At 36.2% G+C, this 19,793-nt stretch overlaps 1 protein-coding gene across 1 annotated transcript; it reads right to left on the bottom strand.

The window, feature by feature from the left end:
• Positions 1–1,226: 1,226 nt before the first annotated feature.
• LOC127878109 (uncharacterized) lies at positions 1,227–19,780 on the bottom strand. The gene is made up of 6 exons (XM_052424527.1): positions 19,688–19,780; positions 15,810–15,952; positions 11,757–15,468; positions 11,055–11,138; positions 10,085–10,221; positions 1,227–7,461 (listed from the first exon to the last, which is right to left on the bottom strand). Exons 1-6 carry the CDS (start codon positions 19,716–19,718, stop codon positions 6,898–6,900), a joined length of 4,671 nt encoding a protein of 1,556 aa, XP_052280487.1. The 5' UTR covers positions 19,719–19,780; the 3' UTR covers positions 1,227–6,897.
• Positions 19,781–19,793: the final 13 nt, after the last annotated feature.

Here is a 19,793-nt window from a genome sequence, read left to right on the forward strand (position 1 = left end):
GTTGTTGTTGCCAAAGCAACCAGAATTTTTGACGTAGGAACAAAATGAATGAATGAATGAATTTCATGAATAAAATATTAAGAACTTTTAAAGTGATCGCAGGATCCAGAAAACCACCATTTTCAGCAGTATTTCTAGTCTATTTGTTGCCATAGCAACCATAATTTTAGATGTAGGAACAAAATGAAATGACGTGCATAATGTCCATATTGCCATCTATCCATGTTCCAAGCTTCATAAAAAAATATTAAGAACTTTTAAAGTTATCGCAGGATCCAGAAAACCACCATTTTCAGCATTATTTGTAGTGTATTTGTTGCCATAGCAACCAGAATTTTTGACATAGGAACAAAATTAAATGACGTGCATAATGTCCATATTGCCATCTATCCATGTTTCAAGTTTCATGAAAAAATATTAAGAACTTTTAAAGTTATCGCAGGATCCAGAAAAAAACACCATTTTCAGCAGTATTTCTAGTTTATTTGTTGCCATAGCAACCAGAAATGTTGACGTAGGAACAAAATAAAATGACGTGCATAATGTCCATATTGCCATCTATCCATGTTTAAAGTTTCATGAAAAAATATTTAGAACTTTTAAAGTTATCGCAGGATCCAGAAAAAAACACCATTTTCAGCAGTATTTCTAGTCTATTTGTTGCCATAGCAACCACAATTTTGACGTAGGAACAAAATGAAATGACGTGCATAATGTCCATATTGCCATCTATCCATATTCCAAGTTTCATGAAAAAATATTAAGAACTTTTAGAGTTATCGCACGATCCAGAAAAAAACACCATTTTCAGCAGTATTTCTATTTGTTGCCATAGCAAGCACAAGTTTTGACGTAGGAACAAAATGAAATGACGTGCATAATGTCTATATTCCCATCTATCCATATTCCTAGTTTCATGAAAAAATATTAAGAATTTTTAGAGTTATCAAAGGATCCAGAAAAAAACACCATTTTCAGCAGTATTTCTAGTCTATTTGTTGCCATAGCAACCACAATTTTTGACATACTAGGAACAAAATGAAATGAAGTGAATAATGTCCATATTGCCATCTATCCATATTCCAAGTTTCATGAAAAAATATTAAGAACTTTTAGAGTTATCGCAGGATCCAGAAAAGTGTGACGGACGGACGGATACAAAACCAAAAGTCCCCTCCGGTGAAACCAGTAGGGGACTAAAACCTGAATTGAATACTAAAGAGCCATGGTTTTTAACATTTAATAAATAAATAACATACAATATTTATAACAATTTCAGATCTATACTCAACAAATCTTTGTTTTCAACAAAGCCAAGATAACACAAATCACACAGTCATGATTCTTGTCAGAGGTAGACTGTTTTAATGGAACCCAATCTGTGGCTTACATAACAACTTTGATAACCACTGCATTTCAGCCCAGATATTTCTTAATTACATTTTAAAAAACAACAAAATATAACACGTCATAAACAATACAAAATACTGATAAGCTACAACATTTAAGTAGAACAGCACACCAAACTAACATTTACCATAAAGCTCCAGAGAAAAATACAAATCTGTAAATAAACTAATATTTAAGGTACATTTACATGAAATTTTAAGTGTTACTTCAGCAGAAATAATGTGCTTTTATATGTTTAAACTATATAATTATGTATCAGAGTACATCAGTTTTCAATAGCAATGAGGACAGCCCTTGCATATTTAAACAATTTAAAAAAAAAAATATAATTACAATTATAAAATACGTGGAATGCAAATAAACAAAGCTTAATGAAAGTTTATATTGTACGCATTTGCTCAACAGAAAGAAATGAAAGGACTAGGTTCACTTAGGGTCGAAAATGGCCCTATGGAATTTATTAACAAAAATTACCTGAAATATTTATTTAATGTGTGTAGTTCCGAAAAACATGTATTAAAACCGTAACAACATATATGGTATGGTAACCATGGCAACACATTCACACATACCCATTTTTACATAATAAGATAATAATGACACATGTATCCATTATTTAAGTATGTTAACTAGCAATATTAAGAACAATACATATTATTGTCAATACAAATATCAAATGTGAATTGTGAGCATAGTAATTCTAAAACCTCCGTTTCCATGGTAACATTTTTTTGATGAGACAAATACATATCAATTGAGTTGTCGATACTTAGCATTTATCAATTGACAGTTTTCAAGCGCAGTCATAATACTCTCATGAATATATCAATAAATGTGGATGTTGCTGCAGCAACTGTTTATATTTAACATAATAACTATAATATAACCAGTATTGCGCTTATAAACGACATTGTTAATGTGCAGTACCACGACAAGTTACAAACTCAAAACTGTATAAACAGTCAACAAAGATAAGGTCGTCTCTTGCACTAAAAAAACAACAACATATTGTTAACAAAGTTGATGTGAAAAAAAACCGTTATAATATGGTTGCTATAGTAACTGTATCCACTGCAATACATGTTATATAAACCTGAGATAAATATATATGGCAAACAGTATATACAAGTTTAATGCATACATTTATTTCCAGCCACTCAGTTCTTCTAACTGACCAATTAAGCATCATAACATGATCATTACGTCACAATTTTCAGTAGTTTGTCTTAACTGTATTAACACAAACATAAATAGACTGTGCAAGCCAACTAAAAAGAATTAAAAACTTAATCGAATGTTCATGGATGTTACAAAAAGATTAATAAAGGTCCTAAGGCGCTCACCTGTGACCCAAAGGAACTTAACTATTCTTAGCTTGTTATTTTAAAAACAGACTAATAAGGAAAACTGCACTATCACTTGGCTGCAATGTTTAAAAAACAAGAAATGTGTCCACAGGACACGGATGCCCCCAACTGTAACTTTGTCACTACATAAAAGTATAACTGTGTAAACGCTTGGTAGAAGTTATTAGCTTTTTTCAAATCCTAAACGCAGATATCGAACCTAAACGCGGACCCTAAGTTCAAGGTCAAGGTCACAGGGGTCAAAATTTGTGTGCGTATGGAAAGGCCTTGTCCATATACACAAGCATGCCAAATATGAAATTGCTATCTGAAGCGACATAGAAGTTATGAGCATTTTTCAAAATCTTAACGCAAAGGCTGACGGACAGACGGACGGACTGACAGACGAACGGACAGTCCGATCACTATATGCCCTCCTTCGGGGGCATAAAAATGTCTTAGAATATCAAAATAAATCAGAAAGCCACATAAACTAGAGAGCAAACAACTTGCTTAATCCTTGAAATGCACTAAGTGACCCCGTGACCTAGTTTTTGACCCGGCATGACCCATATTCAAACTTGACCTAGATATTGTCTTAATACAACTTCTTACCAAGTGTAGTTAAGATCAGATGAAAACTACTTTAATTAGAGAGCGGACACCATGCTAAATCCTTGAAATGCACTAAGTGACCCAGTGACCTAGTTTTTGACCCGGCATGACCCATATTCGAACTTGACCTAGATAATGTCTTGATACAACTTCTGACCAAGTTTAGTAAAGATCAGATGAAAACTACTTCAATTAGAGAGCGGACACCATGCTAAATCCTTGAAATGCACTAAGTGACCCCGTGACCTAGTTTTTGACCCGGCATGACCGACCGACCGACTGACCGACCGACCGACCGACAGACAGTGCAAAAACTATATACCCCCTTTTCTTCGAAATGGGGGCATAAAAAGCATTATCATTTTATTTTTCAAATTGAGGCCATGCAGATATAAATATTTCTTAATGTTCTGAGCAAGTTTTACGATAAGCAGGTCAAAAAGTGTTCAAATGGTTTTACTACATTCACATTTGGAAACTGTTCCCCCCAGGGCCAAAACACTAACTTTTGGGAATTTTTTTTTTGGGGGGGGGGGGAGACACAATTTTCTGGCTTTGGGGAATGAAAAATACTGAGGTTGATTTGAAATTTAAAGAAAAATGCATGATTTTAAAGAAATGTCTGCAGGGGAAAGGGCCTTTTTGGTTAAGGGGAAGAAAAAAAGGCCCCTTGCGAAGGTTTTTTTTGCCCTGCCCTCTCATGGTGGCCCTGTTTTTCTATAGACAGGAACAATTTAAACAAATAATCTGAGCAAGATTCATGAAGATTGTACAAATAAATATGACTTCTAGAGTGTTCACATACTTTCAATTGATCTATTGACCTAGTTTTTAATCCCACATTACTCAGTTTTGTATTAAGATTATTGGAACGAAAGTTCTCACCAAGTTCCACAAGGATTGGGCCATAAATGTGGCTCCCAAAGTGTTCACATGCCTTTTCTCTAATATACCATAAGAGCCAATATTCAGGCTAAATTTCATGAAGATTGTGCAATAATGAGGACTCTGGAGTATTCACAAGATTTTTAGTTAATTTGAAGTGACATTACCTAGTTTAAGATCTTCATCGGGACACATGTTCTAGCCAAGTTTCATGAAGATTGGACAATAAAGTTGGACTCTAAAGTGTTCACAAGCTTTCGATTGGATTTAACCTAGTGACCTTGTTTCTGACCACACATTATCAATTTTTAAACTCAGCTGAGATTTAATTGAGACAAATGTTGTGACCAATGTTCATGAAGATTGAGCAATAGATGTTGTCTATCTCTTGAGTGTTAACAAGCTGCTTTTTTTATATGACCAAGTGACCAAGGTTTTGACTAAATGTTACCCAGTTTCAAACTTGGCCTAGGCATTGCTGAGACAAATGTTCTGACCAAGTGTCATGAAGATTGGGCATTAAATTTTGCCTCTAGATTTCTTAGCTTTCACTTATAATGACCTTGAGACTTAGTTTTGACCCCATGTGACCCTGTTTCAAAAACTCTGTCAATATATCAATTAGACAAATGTGCTGAGCACTTTTCTAAAGATTGCACAATAAATGTGGCTATATAAATGTTAACAAACTTTTTCAGAAATTTGACCTATCGACCTTGGTTTTGACCTCGCGTTATCCAATTTGATGTCAGTCGAGATATCATCAGGAAAATTATTCTGACCAAATTTCATGCAGATCAGAAAATAAATCTGGTCTCGCACGCTTTTCCTTTTTTTTTACCCTAGTGATCCAATTTTGAACTTGGCCCAGATATCATTGAGAAAAATGTCCTTACAAAGTTTGGTAAGCATTAAGAAATAAATGTAAGACTAGAGAGAGTTCAACAGGAAATGCTGACAATGCACACAGTGACAACTAAAAAAGGAGCGATCACAAAAGCTCACCATGAATAAGTCTAGCTCAATTGAGCTAATAATGCAACACAGATAAGGAACTGAACCAAAACATTGAATTATTATGATATTTGAAAATGGACTCACTGTGAAAAGTGGTACAACCACATTTATGATACTTGAATGGTATTAAATACCTGAAATGTATTGCAACTGCTTGTTCATTCTCATAGAAACTAATTCCTAGACAAATATGCAACCTATATGATTGTTCTAATCTATGTTTTTATTACAAATGTCACAGTCTCAACTTGGTCACGTTAGGGGATAAGTTGTGTGGCTGCCGGGTTAGCTCAGTTGGGAGAGCACTTGCCCTGTTAGCGAGGTGTCACGGGTTCGAGTCCCGGACTGGCCGCACAATTTTCTCCCCTAACATGACCAAGTTCAGACCGTGAAGCAAACATGATTTAAGTCAGAAACAAATAAAATAACATTGGAGTGATAAGTATCAAATTATTGATTTGATATTTGGGTGCTATGTCATTGTTTGTGGGTATTGTCAAGACAAATTGATTTACAAATGTATACACACTGTATTGTTTACAAGAATGACTGCATTTCCCCCATTCAATAATCACAATTGTAAATGTTCATGAGCACATTATATGTAATAGTCATGAATAAAAAAATACATTACTAAGCACAAATGTGAGACCTTAAATCAACTGAATGACATGTCTGCCCTCAGTTTCACATATGCATCTCTTTTCTTATCAAAGACAAATACCATAATAGGCCATCATGTAATGAATCCTCAAAAACTTTACTGTCAAAGTTATGTTATGAACAATAATCTTCATATCTACTGTTTAGAATTGCACAGTTAATATACTATAGGTAAAGGAAATAGTTCAAGAACGACATAATTTTGCATCATTGATAAAATTCTGCACATCCAGACCTTAACTGTTCAGACAATTATACAGAAAGAATACCTTGGTTATTAAGACCAGCACTCAGTAGCAAATATTAATCACAAAGTAACGGGTCAAATATGACTTTTTGTCTAAAGCACTCAAAACATTTGTATTTTGAATTACCAAATTAGGCAAAATGTACTTCTCGCTATTGTTTGTTTGGAATTTTCACTAATTTAAACAACATTTCAGTCTTATCAAGGCAGTCAACTACTTGTAGTATAACCATACATTTCCTAGGCCAGTACGCGGATCTAAGCGATTAACAAGTTCAAAGTGCACATAAAGGGCAAAATGACCTTAGAAATAATTTCCAATACACACACAATTTTTATGACAGAGTTGGAATTTCCAATCCATAAGGCCAGGACTGACAAAGCAGCCCGATATGAACTGAGCTAAACAGGCCCAAGTTTAAAAAAAACAGCCTTTTAGCTTCACTCAGGCAAAACGGGCCTTAAAGCATTGGTGTAAAGTGTCATATCCCAGATTGACTTGAAACTGCAGACTGTATAGGCTTCACTTCAAGGACAACACTTCCTGCTTTAATGCATAATTTTGTTGAAAGGAACTCTCTTCCATATGAAAATCCAGTCCAGACGGAAAACGTCATCCAGTTATTTGGCACAACACTTTACGCACAAGCATTAAGGCCCATTTTCCCAGAGGGGGGTTCAATTTAATCCAACGACACCCCATTCTTCAACTCCCTACACTGAAATATATACTGTCTGATTACTGGTGTCGTCATAGTTACAATTGATCCCCAGGAACTTAGCTGGTTTCCTTCCCACGGGACGGGTCAGGTTCCCGTTCTTCTCATTCTCAATCTGTATCTTCCTAATGCTCTCCCTTTCCTCGTTAGAGAGTTCCACAACCTGTATGTCTCTATCGCTAATATCCGCCCCACAGTTAAACTGCTTCGAGTCGATTTCGAATGACAGATCCAGCACTTCGCATGAGGCCCCTTCCGAGTCTCGGTGTATGCTCTCAATGTGACGGCGCACGCAGTTTGGATTGGTGACCTGGTACTCACATTTGCTGCACTTGTAGGGCTTGATGCCAGCGTGGCCCATCAGGTGGTACTTCAAAACGTGGGCATAACAAGTCTTGAAGTCGCACTGGTTGCAGGCAAACTGCTTCAGCTGCACGTGACTGTTCTTGTAGTGCTTCACAACATCTGTTCGGCAATATGCAGTAAAAGTACAGTCAGTGCACTTGTACCTGTGCTCCTTGAGGTGCACATTGTTGATATGGCGATTCAAGGAATTTTTCTGTAAAATTCGCAATCTATTGAGAATAAAGCATGACAAAAAGAGATACTAGAGCTTTGTCACAGACGTGACGAATACCCCCACATGCCCAAGGCACACAATATTTTGCATGTGGTCTTCACAAAAAAACAGCGGACACCATGCTCAATTTTTAAAACACACTTAGTGATCCCTTGACTTAGTTTTTGACCCAGAAAGGCCCATGTTCTAACTTGGCCTTAAGATCATATCCATAAAACTTCTGACCAAGTTTGGTGAAGATCCGATGTAAACTACTTGAATTAGAGAGCGCACACTATGCTGAATGTTAAAAAACGCACTAACAGACCCCGTGACCTAGTTTTAAGCCCGGAATGGCCCATGTTCAAACTTGTCCTAGAGATCATTTAGATAAAACTTGTGACCAAGTTTGGTGAGGATTGGATGAAAACTACTTGAATTAGAGAGCGGACAACATGGTGAGGTTTAAAACGCACTAAGATACCCCGTGACCTAGTATTTGACCTGGCATGACCCATATTCAAACTTGACCTAGACATCATCTAGATACAACTTCTGACAAAGTTTGGTGAAGATTGGATGAAAACTACTTGAATTAGAGAGCGGACAACATTGTGATGTTTAAAACGTAGATAGTGACCCCGTGACCTTGTTTTTGACCCCGCATGACCCATATTCAAACTTGCCCTAGACATTATCAAGATACAACTTCTGACCAAGTTTGGTGAAGATTGGATAAAAACTATTTGAATTAGAGAGCCAACAACATGGTGAGGTTTAAAACGCACTAAGATACCCCGTGACCTAGTATTTGACCTGGCATGACCCATATTCAAACTTGACCTAGACATCATCTAGATACAACTTCTGACCAAGTTTGGTGAAGATTGGATAAAAACTACTTGAATTAGAGAGCGGACAACATTGTGATGTTTAAAATGTACTAAGTGACCCCGTGACCTTGTTTTTGACCCCGCATGACCCATATTCAAACTTGCCCTAGACATTATCAAGATACAACTTCTGACCAAGTTTGGTGAAGATTGGATAAAAACTACTTGAATTAGAGAGCGGACAACATGGTGAGGTTTAAAACACACTAAGTGACCCCGTGACCTAGTTTTTGGCTTGGCATAGCCCATGTTCGAACTTGACTTACACATCATCTAGTTACAACTTCTGACCAAGTGTGGTGAAGATCGGATTTAAACTACTTAAAATAGAGAGCAGACACCATGCTCAATGTGTAAAATGTACTAAATGACTCTGTGACCTAGTTTTTGATCTGGCATGGCCCATGTTCGAACTTGGCCTTCAGATCATCTAGATAAAATTTCTGACCAAGTTTGGTGAAGATCGGATGAAAACTACTTGAAAAAGAGAGAGGACACCATGCTGAATGTTAAAAAATTCACTAAGTGACCCCGTGACCTAATTTTTGACCGGGCAAGGCTAATGTTCGAACTTGGCCTTAAGATCATCTAGATACAACTTCTGACCAAGTTTGGTGAAGATCGGATGAAAACTACTTGAATTAGAGAGCGGACAACATGCTGAATGTTTAAAACGCACTAAGTGACCCCGTGACCTAGTTTTTTACCCGGCGAGGCCCATGTTCCAACTTGGCCTAGACATCATGTAGATACAACTTCTGACCAAGTTTAGTGAAGATCGGATGAAAACTACTTAAATTAGAGAGCGGACGTCATGCTGAATGTTTAAAATGCACTAAGTGACCCCGTGACCTAGTTTTTGACCCGGCAAGGCCCATGTTCGAACTTGGCCTAGACATCATCTAGATACAACTTCTGACCAAGTTTGGTGAAGATCGGATGAAAACTACTTGAATTAGAGAGGGGACAACATGCTGAATGTTTAAAACGCACTAAGTGACCTAGTTTTTGACCTGGCAAGGCCCAAGTTCGAACTTGGCCTAGACATCATGTAGATACAACTTCTGACCAAGTTTGGTGAAGATCGGATTAAAACTACTTGAATTAGAGAGCGGACACTTAATACAGACCGACAGACAAGTTCACTCCTATATACCCCCCTAAACTTCGTTTGTGGGGGTATAATAAGAATTCATAATGTATATATTTTTTCAAATAGTTTTTTGCTTTACTCTTTTTTATGGATCATGAAATCATGTATACTTCATTTTTACTGTACAATCATTTTTATTTGGTGGCATGAAGTTTAGAGCTTAAAAATTAGTTTGTTGTGGACAATTTTGCCCTCTTGATGCAAAAAGGTACCATGTGCCTATTAATTTCAATGTCACATGGTACCTTTTTGCACTAATGGGGCACATTTTAATTGAAGGATTTCTGATTTTAGACGAAAAAAAAGAGGAATTTTGACTGGGCATTTTCAGATGCATGTATGTTTAATTTGTGGATAATTAAACCCAAGAAATCAACTAAAATGAATAAACCCCACACATAAAACTGATTTGACAGTAATAATTTTTACTGAAAAAAAAAATTAATAGGAAAAGCTATCTGAATTTAAAATTAGACCTTTAGACATGAACTTTATCATATGACGAGAAACATTTTATGGCTGATTTTCATCATGCTGTCAACTCGTCTACATGTGCGTACGAAGAGCAAGCACTTACATCAAGGGTGCGATGTGAACAGTATTCACACAGGTACAGTGTCTTCTCAGTGTGTTTTACACGAACATGGTGATCATAGTTCCGCTTGTAAATCGACTTGAAACTGCAGCCTGTGTAATCACACCGGTAGATGACTCCTAGAGCAGAATTCATATCTTAATATTGCTAAACTGCAGCTACGTTTAAATATTTGTATTAAAGCTTGATTTTGTGTCTTGAGCCTTAGGCTAATATGATCTCTTTTGAGTTTGTTTTTTTTAGGGGGGGGGGGGGGGGGGGAGGACAACCAGTAATAAGTTTATTTTGAGTTTTTATTCACATAACACCACTGCTGTGATCATTAAAATATTTTACAATAACCATTCCTACGATGCATACATAAAGATGGGTATACTTGATAATGCTTTACATTTATTCTGAAATCTACCCGGTTCGGTATTTTTTTTAAACAGAATGACATACTGCAAACAGCACAATTTTTAAGTTATACATTAAGGTACTCTCAAGTAATGTTGTGTGGAAAAACAAAGACATTAGTCAATGGGAAAAGGTGGCGTTTAAGACAGGGGAAAAGGATTTAAAAGGCATTCATTTTTTGGGGGGTAAGCACGCTTACATATTTATATTCTAATTTGTCATAAAAAAAAATAATGCAAAATTTTACATTTGGCTCAAAATAGGTATGATAAAAATAGTTGGGAACATGTAAAAAAATGCCTGTCATTTTGTGTACAAATAAGGTCCCATTTGGTGCAGCATCGTTTACCAGTAAAACGATATTAAGTTGTAACACACTTGGTCAACTCATATTTAGCATAAATATTTTTTCCCAATAAGGCTTAAAATTATAAAGTTATCACATAAGAAAACTTTGTACTTAGGAATGGGGTCACATGTTTGCTCAAATTAAACCCTAAACAATCCCTGATGCCAGTAGTGACACCTGGGAAAGCTTCTGTACTAGACCCACCTGTGTGCTTCAACATGTGGTTGTGGTACTTGTTCCTGTTGTCTGTCGTGAACTGGCAAGCATTGCAGGACAGAACCTTGGGGTCTTAAAACAACAACAACAACATTGCATTATTTATCAATTTTAAAATAGTTTTTCATTTGATAATTCATTGCTTATTTATCATTTATTGCTACACACGTAATTCTTTTTTCCTATCAATGTTTTGGAATGCAGTCTTAATTGCTCTTATTGTGCAAAATTATACTTTACACAAACACATCATTTTTCAAGAACAAAATGCTACCTTGGTGTAAATTTCAACAAGGAAAACTAAATAAAACAAGACCTGTCTTTGTGAAACACAATGCCCCCTACTGCGCCACTTTGAAGCCATATATTTGACTTTTGACCTTGAAGGATGACCTTGACCTTTCACCACTCAAAATGTGCAGCTCCATGAGATACACATGCATGCCAAAATATCAAATTGCTATCATCAATATTGCAAAAGTTATGACCAAGGTTAAAGTTTTGGGACAGACACACACATAAAATGACAGACAGATACATACAATGACAGACAGACAGACAGGCCAAAAAAAATACACCCCCGATCATTCAATCCAGGGGCATAAAAATTCTCAGAATAATCAACATCAATAATTATAAACATAATGTTAACTTAAACAGTAATTTTTATTAGCATGTTAATTTGCTTACCTTTCTCATATGGACCAAGCACTTGTCCTTTAATGTCTTCAACATCAAATGTTGTGATATCTGTAGATTTTGATACTTGATTGTGTGTTGGATGTTTTTCTTCTTTTGCCAAATGTACATGATCTTTAGCATCATTATTTTCTGTTCCATCAGGTTTACTGTTTTCAGCTTTGGGCTTTTGCAAAAGTGACACCATAACTGCTTTACTATCATGGTTCTTAGAACAGGTGGCAATTGAATTTGTGCTCTGAGTTTTTATAGGCACTGGTTCTGTCTTGTCAGTTTCTCTAGCTTCAGATGAAGGTGATTTGGAAAAATAATCATGATCTAGACTAATGGATGTAGATTCTTTAACTACATTTGGTTCTACACCACTGGACTTCTGAGCAGTTCCTTCAGTACTTACAGTACTGAGATCTCCACCCTTATTAGCTAAAGTTGACACTTCAGTTTCACAAATCACATCTAGATAAAATGCCTTATTACTGTTGTCCATCCTTTGTATTTGAAAATCATCAGCAAAGTTTGCACCAACAAATTTCTTCACATTCCTTTGTAAGTACCTCACATTTAAACATTCTGGCAAAGAATTTGATCTCCTTGGATATGTCCTGTTGTGAGCAAATTTCCCGCTGTTATCATTATCCGGTTTAACTGACCCGTGAAACTCAGTTTTATAACCTTCATGCACATTAGGATTAACCATGTCAATCGTGCTTGTTTCTTTCGGTTTAAGGTCCATTCCAGCGATGCTTGTTTCTACTTGATTTTCTAAACAGATTGCATTCATTTCACCAAGGTTATTGATCAATGCTTCTTCTGCTTTTATTTCATCAACAAAGTCATCATCCGCATCATCATCAGTCACTGAGTCATTTTCGGTAGTTTCAGTTTTTGTTTCAATGGAGTGAACATTATTGAAAGATTCCAGCTTGTAATCCGTCGATAAATAACTTTTAATGGCAACTTCTTTCACCTTTTCATTATTCTTTTCAGTGTCTAAATCACTTATTTCAGTTTCACATTTTAAAACATGTTGGGACAGTTCATTGTCCTTAACTGGAACTTCACACAAATCTTTTAGTTCTTTATCTTCTACAATTGTAATATTTGTATCTGATTTATAACTGACATGTTCCGTGTGTTGACATTCATTTCTGGCAAGAATCAGACAAGCATTGAAGCTAAATTCATCTTTAACAAGTGTTTGGGAGGTGTTTGCAACATTAAAATCAGATACTGATATAGAGCAATGAGATTCATATGAGTCACCTCCTTTATTTACAACACTGTCATTAGAAAATGGTACAACAGCAATTTTTTCGTTAGTTTCTTCATTTGCTTCAGTGAAACTTGACAAGTTTTCACTGTTACAATCCAGCACACAATCACAACTTACAGATGAAACATTAGTGAAACCAGAACCTGCAACTGTAAGAAAAACGTGTTCATCAGATAAATTTGATGTTTCAACATCATTTAGAGCACCTAAGTTATTTGCATCAGTCTCTGAGTTGTGAATTGGTTTAAAGAAATTCTGATTTACCTCAAACGCACATTTCTTTATATCAGCATCTGAACAAGTAGCTTGGTTTAATGATCCTTGCACATCAGACTCTGTTGATGTGTGACCTCTCCACAACTGATCAGGAATGGAACTTTCTGTAGCATCCAAGTTGCTCACAGCAGATTCAGTCAACTTGTCAATGAAGTCAGACAGATCTTGATCATCACATCTCTGTTTTTCCTGCAGGGAATCTTCTACAGGAGGTTCAATGTTTGCCTCCAAGATGGACTCAGTGGCAAGTTCAGTCTCAGTTTTGTGCGAGTTGCAGTGTGCTTTCAGGTCTGCCCCAGTTGCACATGTATATTCACACTGCTGACATTTCAGAATAAGCACTGAAGTCAGTTTAACACCATCATGACTTGACCTAGGACTTTTGCTCCCAACAGAAGATTCAAATGTGCTCTTCTCATCCAATTTAGCATTCGTAATAGTGGACAAACATTCACTTGTGTTAGTCCCATACATGCTCTGTATACTCTCTGGAATATCTTCAACCAAAACAACTGGCTCTTTATTCACATCTATTTGCTTTTTAACAAAAATACAATCACCTTTGCCTATTATAGCTTTCACAGAATTCTTCTGCTCTTCGGTTAGGAAAGTCAACTTTTCTCTGACATTAAATATTTTTCCTGACTTGCATAATCTCTTGCGGTTTAACTTTTGTTTTGTCATATTCCGATACCCATCAATATTGCTCTCTGACATTTTACGCTTCCTGCTCATTTTCTCAACCTTCTTACATCTTATAGACAACTCTCTACTTTTACCAAACAATGGGATCTGTGAAAGATTCTCGCGGTAAAGTATACGCCGTGAATCAACCAAATAATCAGGTTGCTTTCCTAAATCACTTTTATATTTCTTCAGTCGCAATGGCTTCAAGATCTCGTTGGAATATTTCACAGGCTCCTCAAAGCTGTTTTTATTGCCCAGGTTTCCTTCAAGTCGTGCCACCGTCTCTGTTTGAATGCTGGCCTGCTCATGGTACAAGAAATTATCCTCACTGTACATGTCATCATCTTTTTCATACGCACCTTTTTCACGCAAGGGTCCAATACCACAATTAGTGGGAATTAAGTTTGGATTTGTAAGAAAGTCTAGAGTGGCAAGGTCTAGGTAATCTAACTGTGTGGGTTCATCCAATGTGCTAGGAAACCCAAAAGATGTTTCCTGTAGCTGAAAGTTGGAACTGACTTGGGCATGGATGTCTTCACAACTTTTAGTAAAACTTGATTTAATCAAGCCCATGGAAGCTCCTTCTATTCCATCATTCATCACAGGATCAGATTTCACAGATGCAGTTATCAGAAAAGGATCTTTCACATTCATTTCTGAAAGGCCAAGATTACGTCCAAAGAAAGGATCTTTTTTACCAATGTCAATATACTTTTGCTCCTTTGGACATTGCGGTGGGTTTTGTGGGAAGGTTGACTGAGTTTCATTGGAATTTGTTGGCATGAAACCCATAAGGTCGGAACTAAAGTTGCAGGGAAAAGGAATGGCCTGGTTAAAGACGTACGAGAAGCTACCTGTATGATAACCAAGATGTGTGTCATCTAAAAACCCAGGATGCTTTTCAGTTGGATTTGAAGGATATGCATACCCACCAAAACCAAGCAAAGTATCATCGAGAAATCCAGGATGTTTTTCAAACGGAGATTGTACTCTTGACCTTGAGCCTTCAAACATGCTTGTATTACGATCCAATGGGGATTCAACTCTGTGTGAGCCTTGGTTGGCCGGGAAGGTATGCTTGTTTGCAGTTCGGGTCAAGTCCGGAATATCAGTGCTCTTTAGATACTCTATGTTTTTATTGATAATGTTCTGAATCTGTTGTGGAGTTTCAAGCACATTTGGTTGATTTAGGAAGGATTCACAAGTGGTTTTGTCTGGACTGCAGTTAATGTTCCCATCTAAAGTGTCCATATTGTTCTCCAGCACATCAATGTTTTGATCGAGTAAGAATGTGGAATCAGCTCCAGGTTGTTGGGTCTGAGAAGGGAATGGAGTTCGCAAAAAGAATGAAGGGTCAAATATATCCGGCATCCTTAGTTTCACAAATGGGTTGATAAAACTGTCATCTTTGGACATATTCAAAGGATGGAATGCACCCTCTACTTGAAAGTCATCGGGCTGGAAAAGCTGAAAATAAACAAATAATACATTCCTGAACTATTTTAATATGGTGGTTTTTTATGTTAATACATAGACCTAGACAGATGCTGGGAAAATCTTTCTTATTCTTCTTTACCTTATACCCTCAGTGGAAAATATGGAAACATAAAAGAACAATTAGAATTACTAATTCTAACTTGACTTGCCAAACAGATAATGACTAGTGTAGATAATGTTTGAGTTACCTTCAATTAAAATGTTAGAAACCACTCTTTTCAGTTAACGAAAAACACTGCCCTTGAATTATAAAGTGAATATGATTAAAAAAATCCATTATTAGCAACTTTGCAACTTAATTGAAACTTTACCTGAAGGAAAACTTTCCTCTCACAAGCAAAATAAGTGCAAGGAGATTTGAATGGATTTGCAGAGCAGGCTATTTGATGCTTCATTTTTTCTTCTGGAAAGCTGAAAAGCCCCTTACATTTACCACAGCAATGAAGACTGCAATCTGAAATAAAGTTGCGGTATGTCTGAAGAAATTTTAAGCTCAATATTACAATCACCTTGGCCTTCCATATAGTAAACTATCTATCTAACAATTCTTGCTCACTGACATTAATATCCAAGGCAATACAAATTTCGAGTTATTCAAACTTTACCACTTTATTTTCTCTACATTCTGAGACAGAATAACTAGAGCTTTGTCACAGACCCGACAAATACCCCCACATGCCACATTGACACATAATATTTTGCATGTCGTCTTCACAAAAAACAGCGGACACCATGCTCAATTTTTAAAACGCACTAAGTGACCCCTTGACCTAGTTTTTGACCCAAAAAAACCCATGTTCTAACTTGGCCTGAAGATCATCTCCATTAAACTTCTGACCAAGTTTGGTGAAGATCCGATGTAAACTACTTCAATTAGAGAGCGCACACCATGCTGAATGTTAAAAAACGCACTAAGTGACCCCGTGACCTAGTTTTAGGCCCGGAATGGCCCATGTTCACACTTGTCCTAGAGATCATTTAGATAAAACTTGTGACCAAGTTTGGTAAGGATTGGATGAAAACTACTTGAATTAGAGAGCCAACAACATGGTGAGGTTTAAAAGGCACTAAGATACCCCGTGACCTAGTTTTTGACCTGGCATGACCCATATTCAAACATGACCTAGACATCATCTAGATACAACTTCTGACCAAGTTTGGTGAAGATTGGATGAAAACTACTTGAATTAGAGAGCGGACAACATTGTGATGTTTAAAACGCACTAAGTGACCCCGTGACCTTGTTTTTGACCCGGCATGACCCATATTCAAACTTGCCTTAGACATGATCAAGATACAACTTCTGACCAATTTTGGTGAAGATTGGATAAAAACTACTCGAATGAGAGAGCGGACAACATGGTGAGGTTTTAAACACACTAAGTGACCCCGTGACCTAGTTTTTGACCCGGCATGGCCCATGTTCGAACTCGACCTACACATCATCTAGTTACAACTTCTGACCAAGTGTGGAGAAGATCGGATTTAAACTACTTGAAATAGAAAGCAGACACTATGCTCAATGTGTTAAATGTACAAAGTGACCCCGTGACCTAGTTTTTGATCTGGCATGGCCCATGTTCAAACTTGGCCTTCAGATCATCTAGATAAAACTTCTGACCAAGTTTGGTGAAGATCGGATGAAAACTACTTGAATTAGAGAGCGGACAACATGCTGAATGTTTAAAACGCACTAAGTGACCCCATGACCTAGTTTTTTACCGGGCAAGGCCCATGTTCGAACTTGGCCTAGACATCATGTTGATACAACTTCTGACGAAGTTTGGTAAAGATCGGATGAAAACTACTTAAATTAGAGAGCGGAAAACATGATGAATGTTTAAAACGCACTAAGTGACCCCGTGACCTAGTTTTGACCTGGCAAGGCCCATGTTCAAACTTGGCCTAGACATCATGTTGATACAACTTCTGTTGAAAATCTTGCTAAACAGTAAATATTTTGATGTGAAATAATTTTATTTTTTCCACAAACAATCCACTCCGATTTCTAGTGTTGTCCTTCGGCATGAAAGGGCATGTCTGACTGACTTTTATATTTGATTTCTTTACGTTGCAAAAATTCATTTTCAAAAGATGGAAATGTCAGAGGGACTGGAGATCATGACATCAGGGCAAACTCTGTAAACTGGGCAATGCCAAACTCCTTCCCTTTTGTAAACAAGTTCGTGCCATGACAGACAAGTAAGCTAAAGATTTCGCCTGCTAGATTGAACTTTACCGGTACTAAGTTGTTTACTACTAAAGACAAAGCGGGGGGTTGGGGGCAGTAGACCCCGATACTAAGGAAATATATAGGATAAAAAAAATATCACTGGATAGCAAAACACTAATAGCTTGGTTTTCAAACAATAAAATGCAAGCCAACCCAGATAAATTTCAAGGCATTGCCATTGGAAAAAAATGTAGAGAACATATTACATCCTTCAATCTTGGAAATAATCACACTATTAAATGTGACGAAGAAGTAAAATTATTAGGTGTCACAATCGATTTTCAACTTAAATTTAATAGCCATATATCCAACATATGTAAAAAAGCCTCAAGGCAATTAAATGTTTTGAAAAGAATTGGAAAACACCTTTGTAAATTAGGTAAACTAACCATCTATCATTCTTTTATCCTATCTAGTTTTAACTATTGTCCTGTAGTATGGCATTACTGTGGGGAAGTAAATACAAAGAAAATGGAAAAAATTCAAGAGAGAGCATTAAGATTTATCTATGACGATTATGTTTCAACTTATGACGATTTATTGAATAAGTCAAAATTGCCTTCATTAAAAATTAGGAGACTAAGATCAATTATTTTGGAAACATTTAAAATAATCAATAATCAAACTCCAATTTATCTTAATGACCTTGTAAATCTTAAATCTAATTCCTATTCTTTTAGATACACCAGAACTGCTGAAATCCCCCAAGTAAGAACATCAAGTTACGGCATCAACTCTTTCCGTTTCGGGGCTGCCAAACTGTGGAACTCTCTCCCCCAACATTTCAGGGACCAATTACATCTCAACCAGTTCTCCAGTTTGGTTAGCTCTTGGGACGGTGAGAGCTGCCGCTGCTCCTATTGCATGTATCAAACATAGTTGCTAAATTTTTGCTTTTTGTTGTTGCTTGCATGCTCTATGTTTTCATGCATACTGTGATATAAGCTTGTTCATGCAACGAAACTGATTATTATTAAATATGTTAGTTGCTTAAAAAAAAAAAAAAAAAAACATTTTTATTTGGCTTTTTGTTGCTAGCTCGTTTAAAGTGCTACATTTTTTAGATTTTGTTGCTTGCTTGCTTTTGTGTTGCATGCACACTGTGATATACGCTTTTCTTTTTACTCATGCAACGAACCTGATTTTAATATAAATATGTAAGTTAAATCATTATAAGTAAAATATACTTTCATTAAATATGTAAGTGCTTAAATTTTGGCTTTTTGTTGCTTGCTTGTTTAAGTTGCTAAAATTTTGGCTGCTTGTTGCTTGCATGTTTCTTATGTTTCATGCACACTGTGATATATGCTTTTTTATAAATAAGCTTAATCATTATTAAGTAAATATACTTTCATCACAACTATTGTAAATCCTTTAAGTAAATAATTATGTTTTAATTACAAGCTTACTTTTTTATGTGTTTATATCTTTTATATAGCTGCTAAGTTATTATATAGTTGCTTAGTTATGTTATAGTTGCTAAGTTATTATCATGTGCTTTGTTAGTAAACTAAATATGCCTTTGATATTTTAACAAGAAATATGAAAATTTATTTATTTATTTATGCCTTGTACATAACCATATTACTATTTATATGTGTCGGTCAATAGCTATACATAGCTAATGTTATACTGTTATTTATTGTTAACCGACTTGAAATAAAAGTTTGTATCTTGTATCTTGTGTTGTTTTAGGTGTTGCAAGCTTAGCAACAATCAAATTTTGCGCTTTTTCATTCTTTTTTACGTACCGGTAAAGTTCACTCGTCCCATTACACCATCCCTGAACTGTGCCTATGGCTATGACCTGCAACTTAGTGCAAGCTCGTTGTTTGACATGAATCATTTGAATGATAAAGCTTTCTACTAGTGTCAGACATTTGTTAATTAGCACAAAAATATAAAAACAAGATCATTTAACACGAACAGAGATGATTAGGAAAACAGTGCTCTTACCTAAGACATTGGAATAAACGTCGGCTGTCATTCTTTCATTATTTGTTTAGACTATTTCTTTTAATGAGATGTTTCTGTCAAAGTTCATCAAATCATAACGACGCTT

The sequence above is a fragment of the Dreissena polymorpha genome, chromosome 4 (genome assembly GCF_020536995.1).
Source record: "Dreissena polymorpha isolate Duluth1 chromosome 4, UMN_Dpol_1.0, whole genome shotgun sequence".
Taxonomy (NCBI): domain Eukaryota; kingdom Metazoa; phylum Mollusca; class Bivalvia; order Myida; family Dreissenidae; genus Dreissena; species Dreissena polymorpha.

Bases quoted from the DNA above. Each gene is read 5' to 3' on its own strand.
- LOC127878109 (XM_052424527.1), bottom strand. From the start codon at position 19,718: ATGACAGCCGACGTTTATTCCAATGTCTTAG. The intron at 15,953-19,687 runs GTAAGAGCACTG...ACTTTATTTCAG, and splicing joins CGTTTATTCCAATGTCTTAG to ATTGCAGTCTTCATTGCTGT. The intron at 7,462-10,084 runs GTAAGTGCTTGC...CGAATTTTACAG, and splicing joins GTTCACATCGCACCCTTGAT to AAAAATTCCTTGAATCGCCA.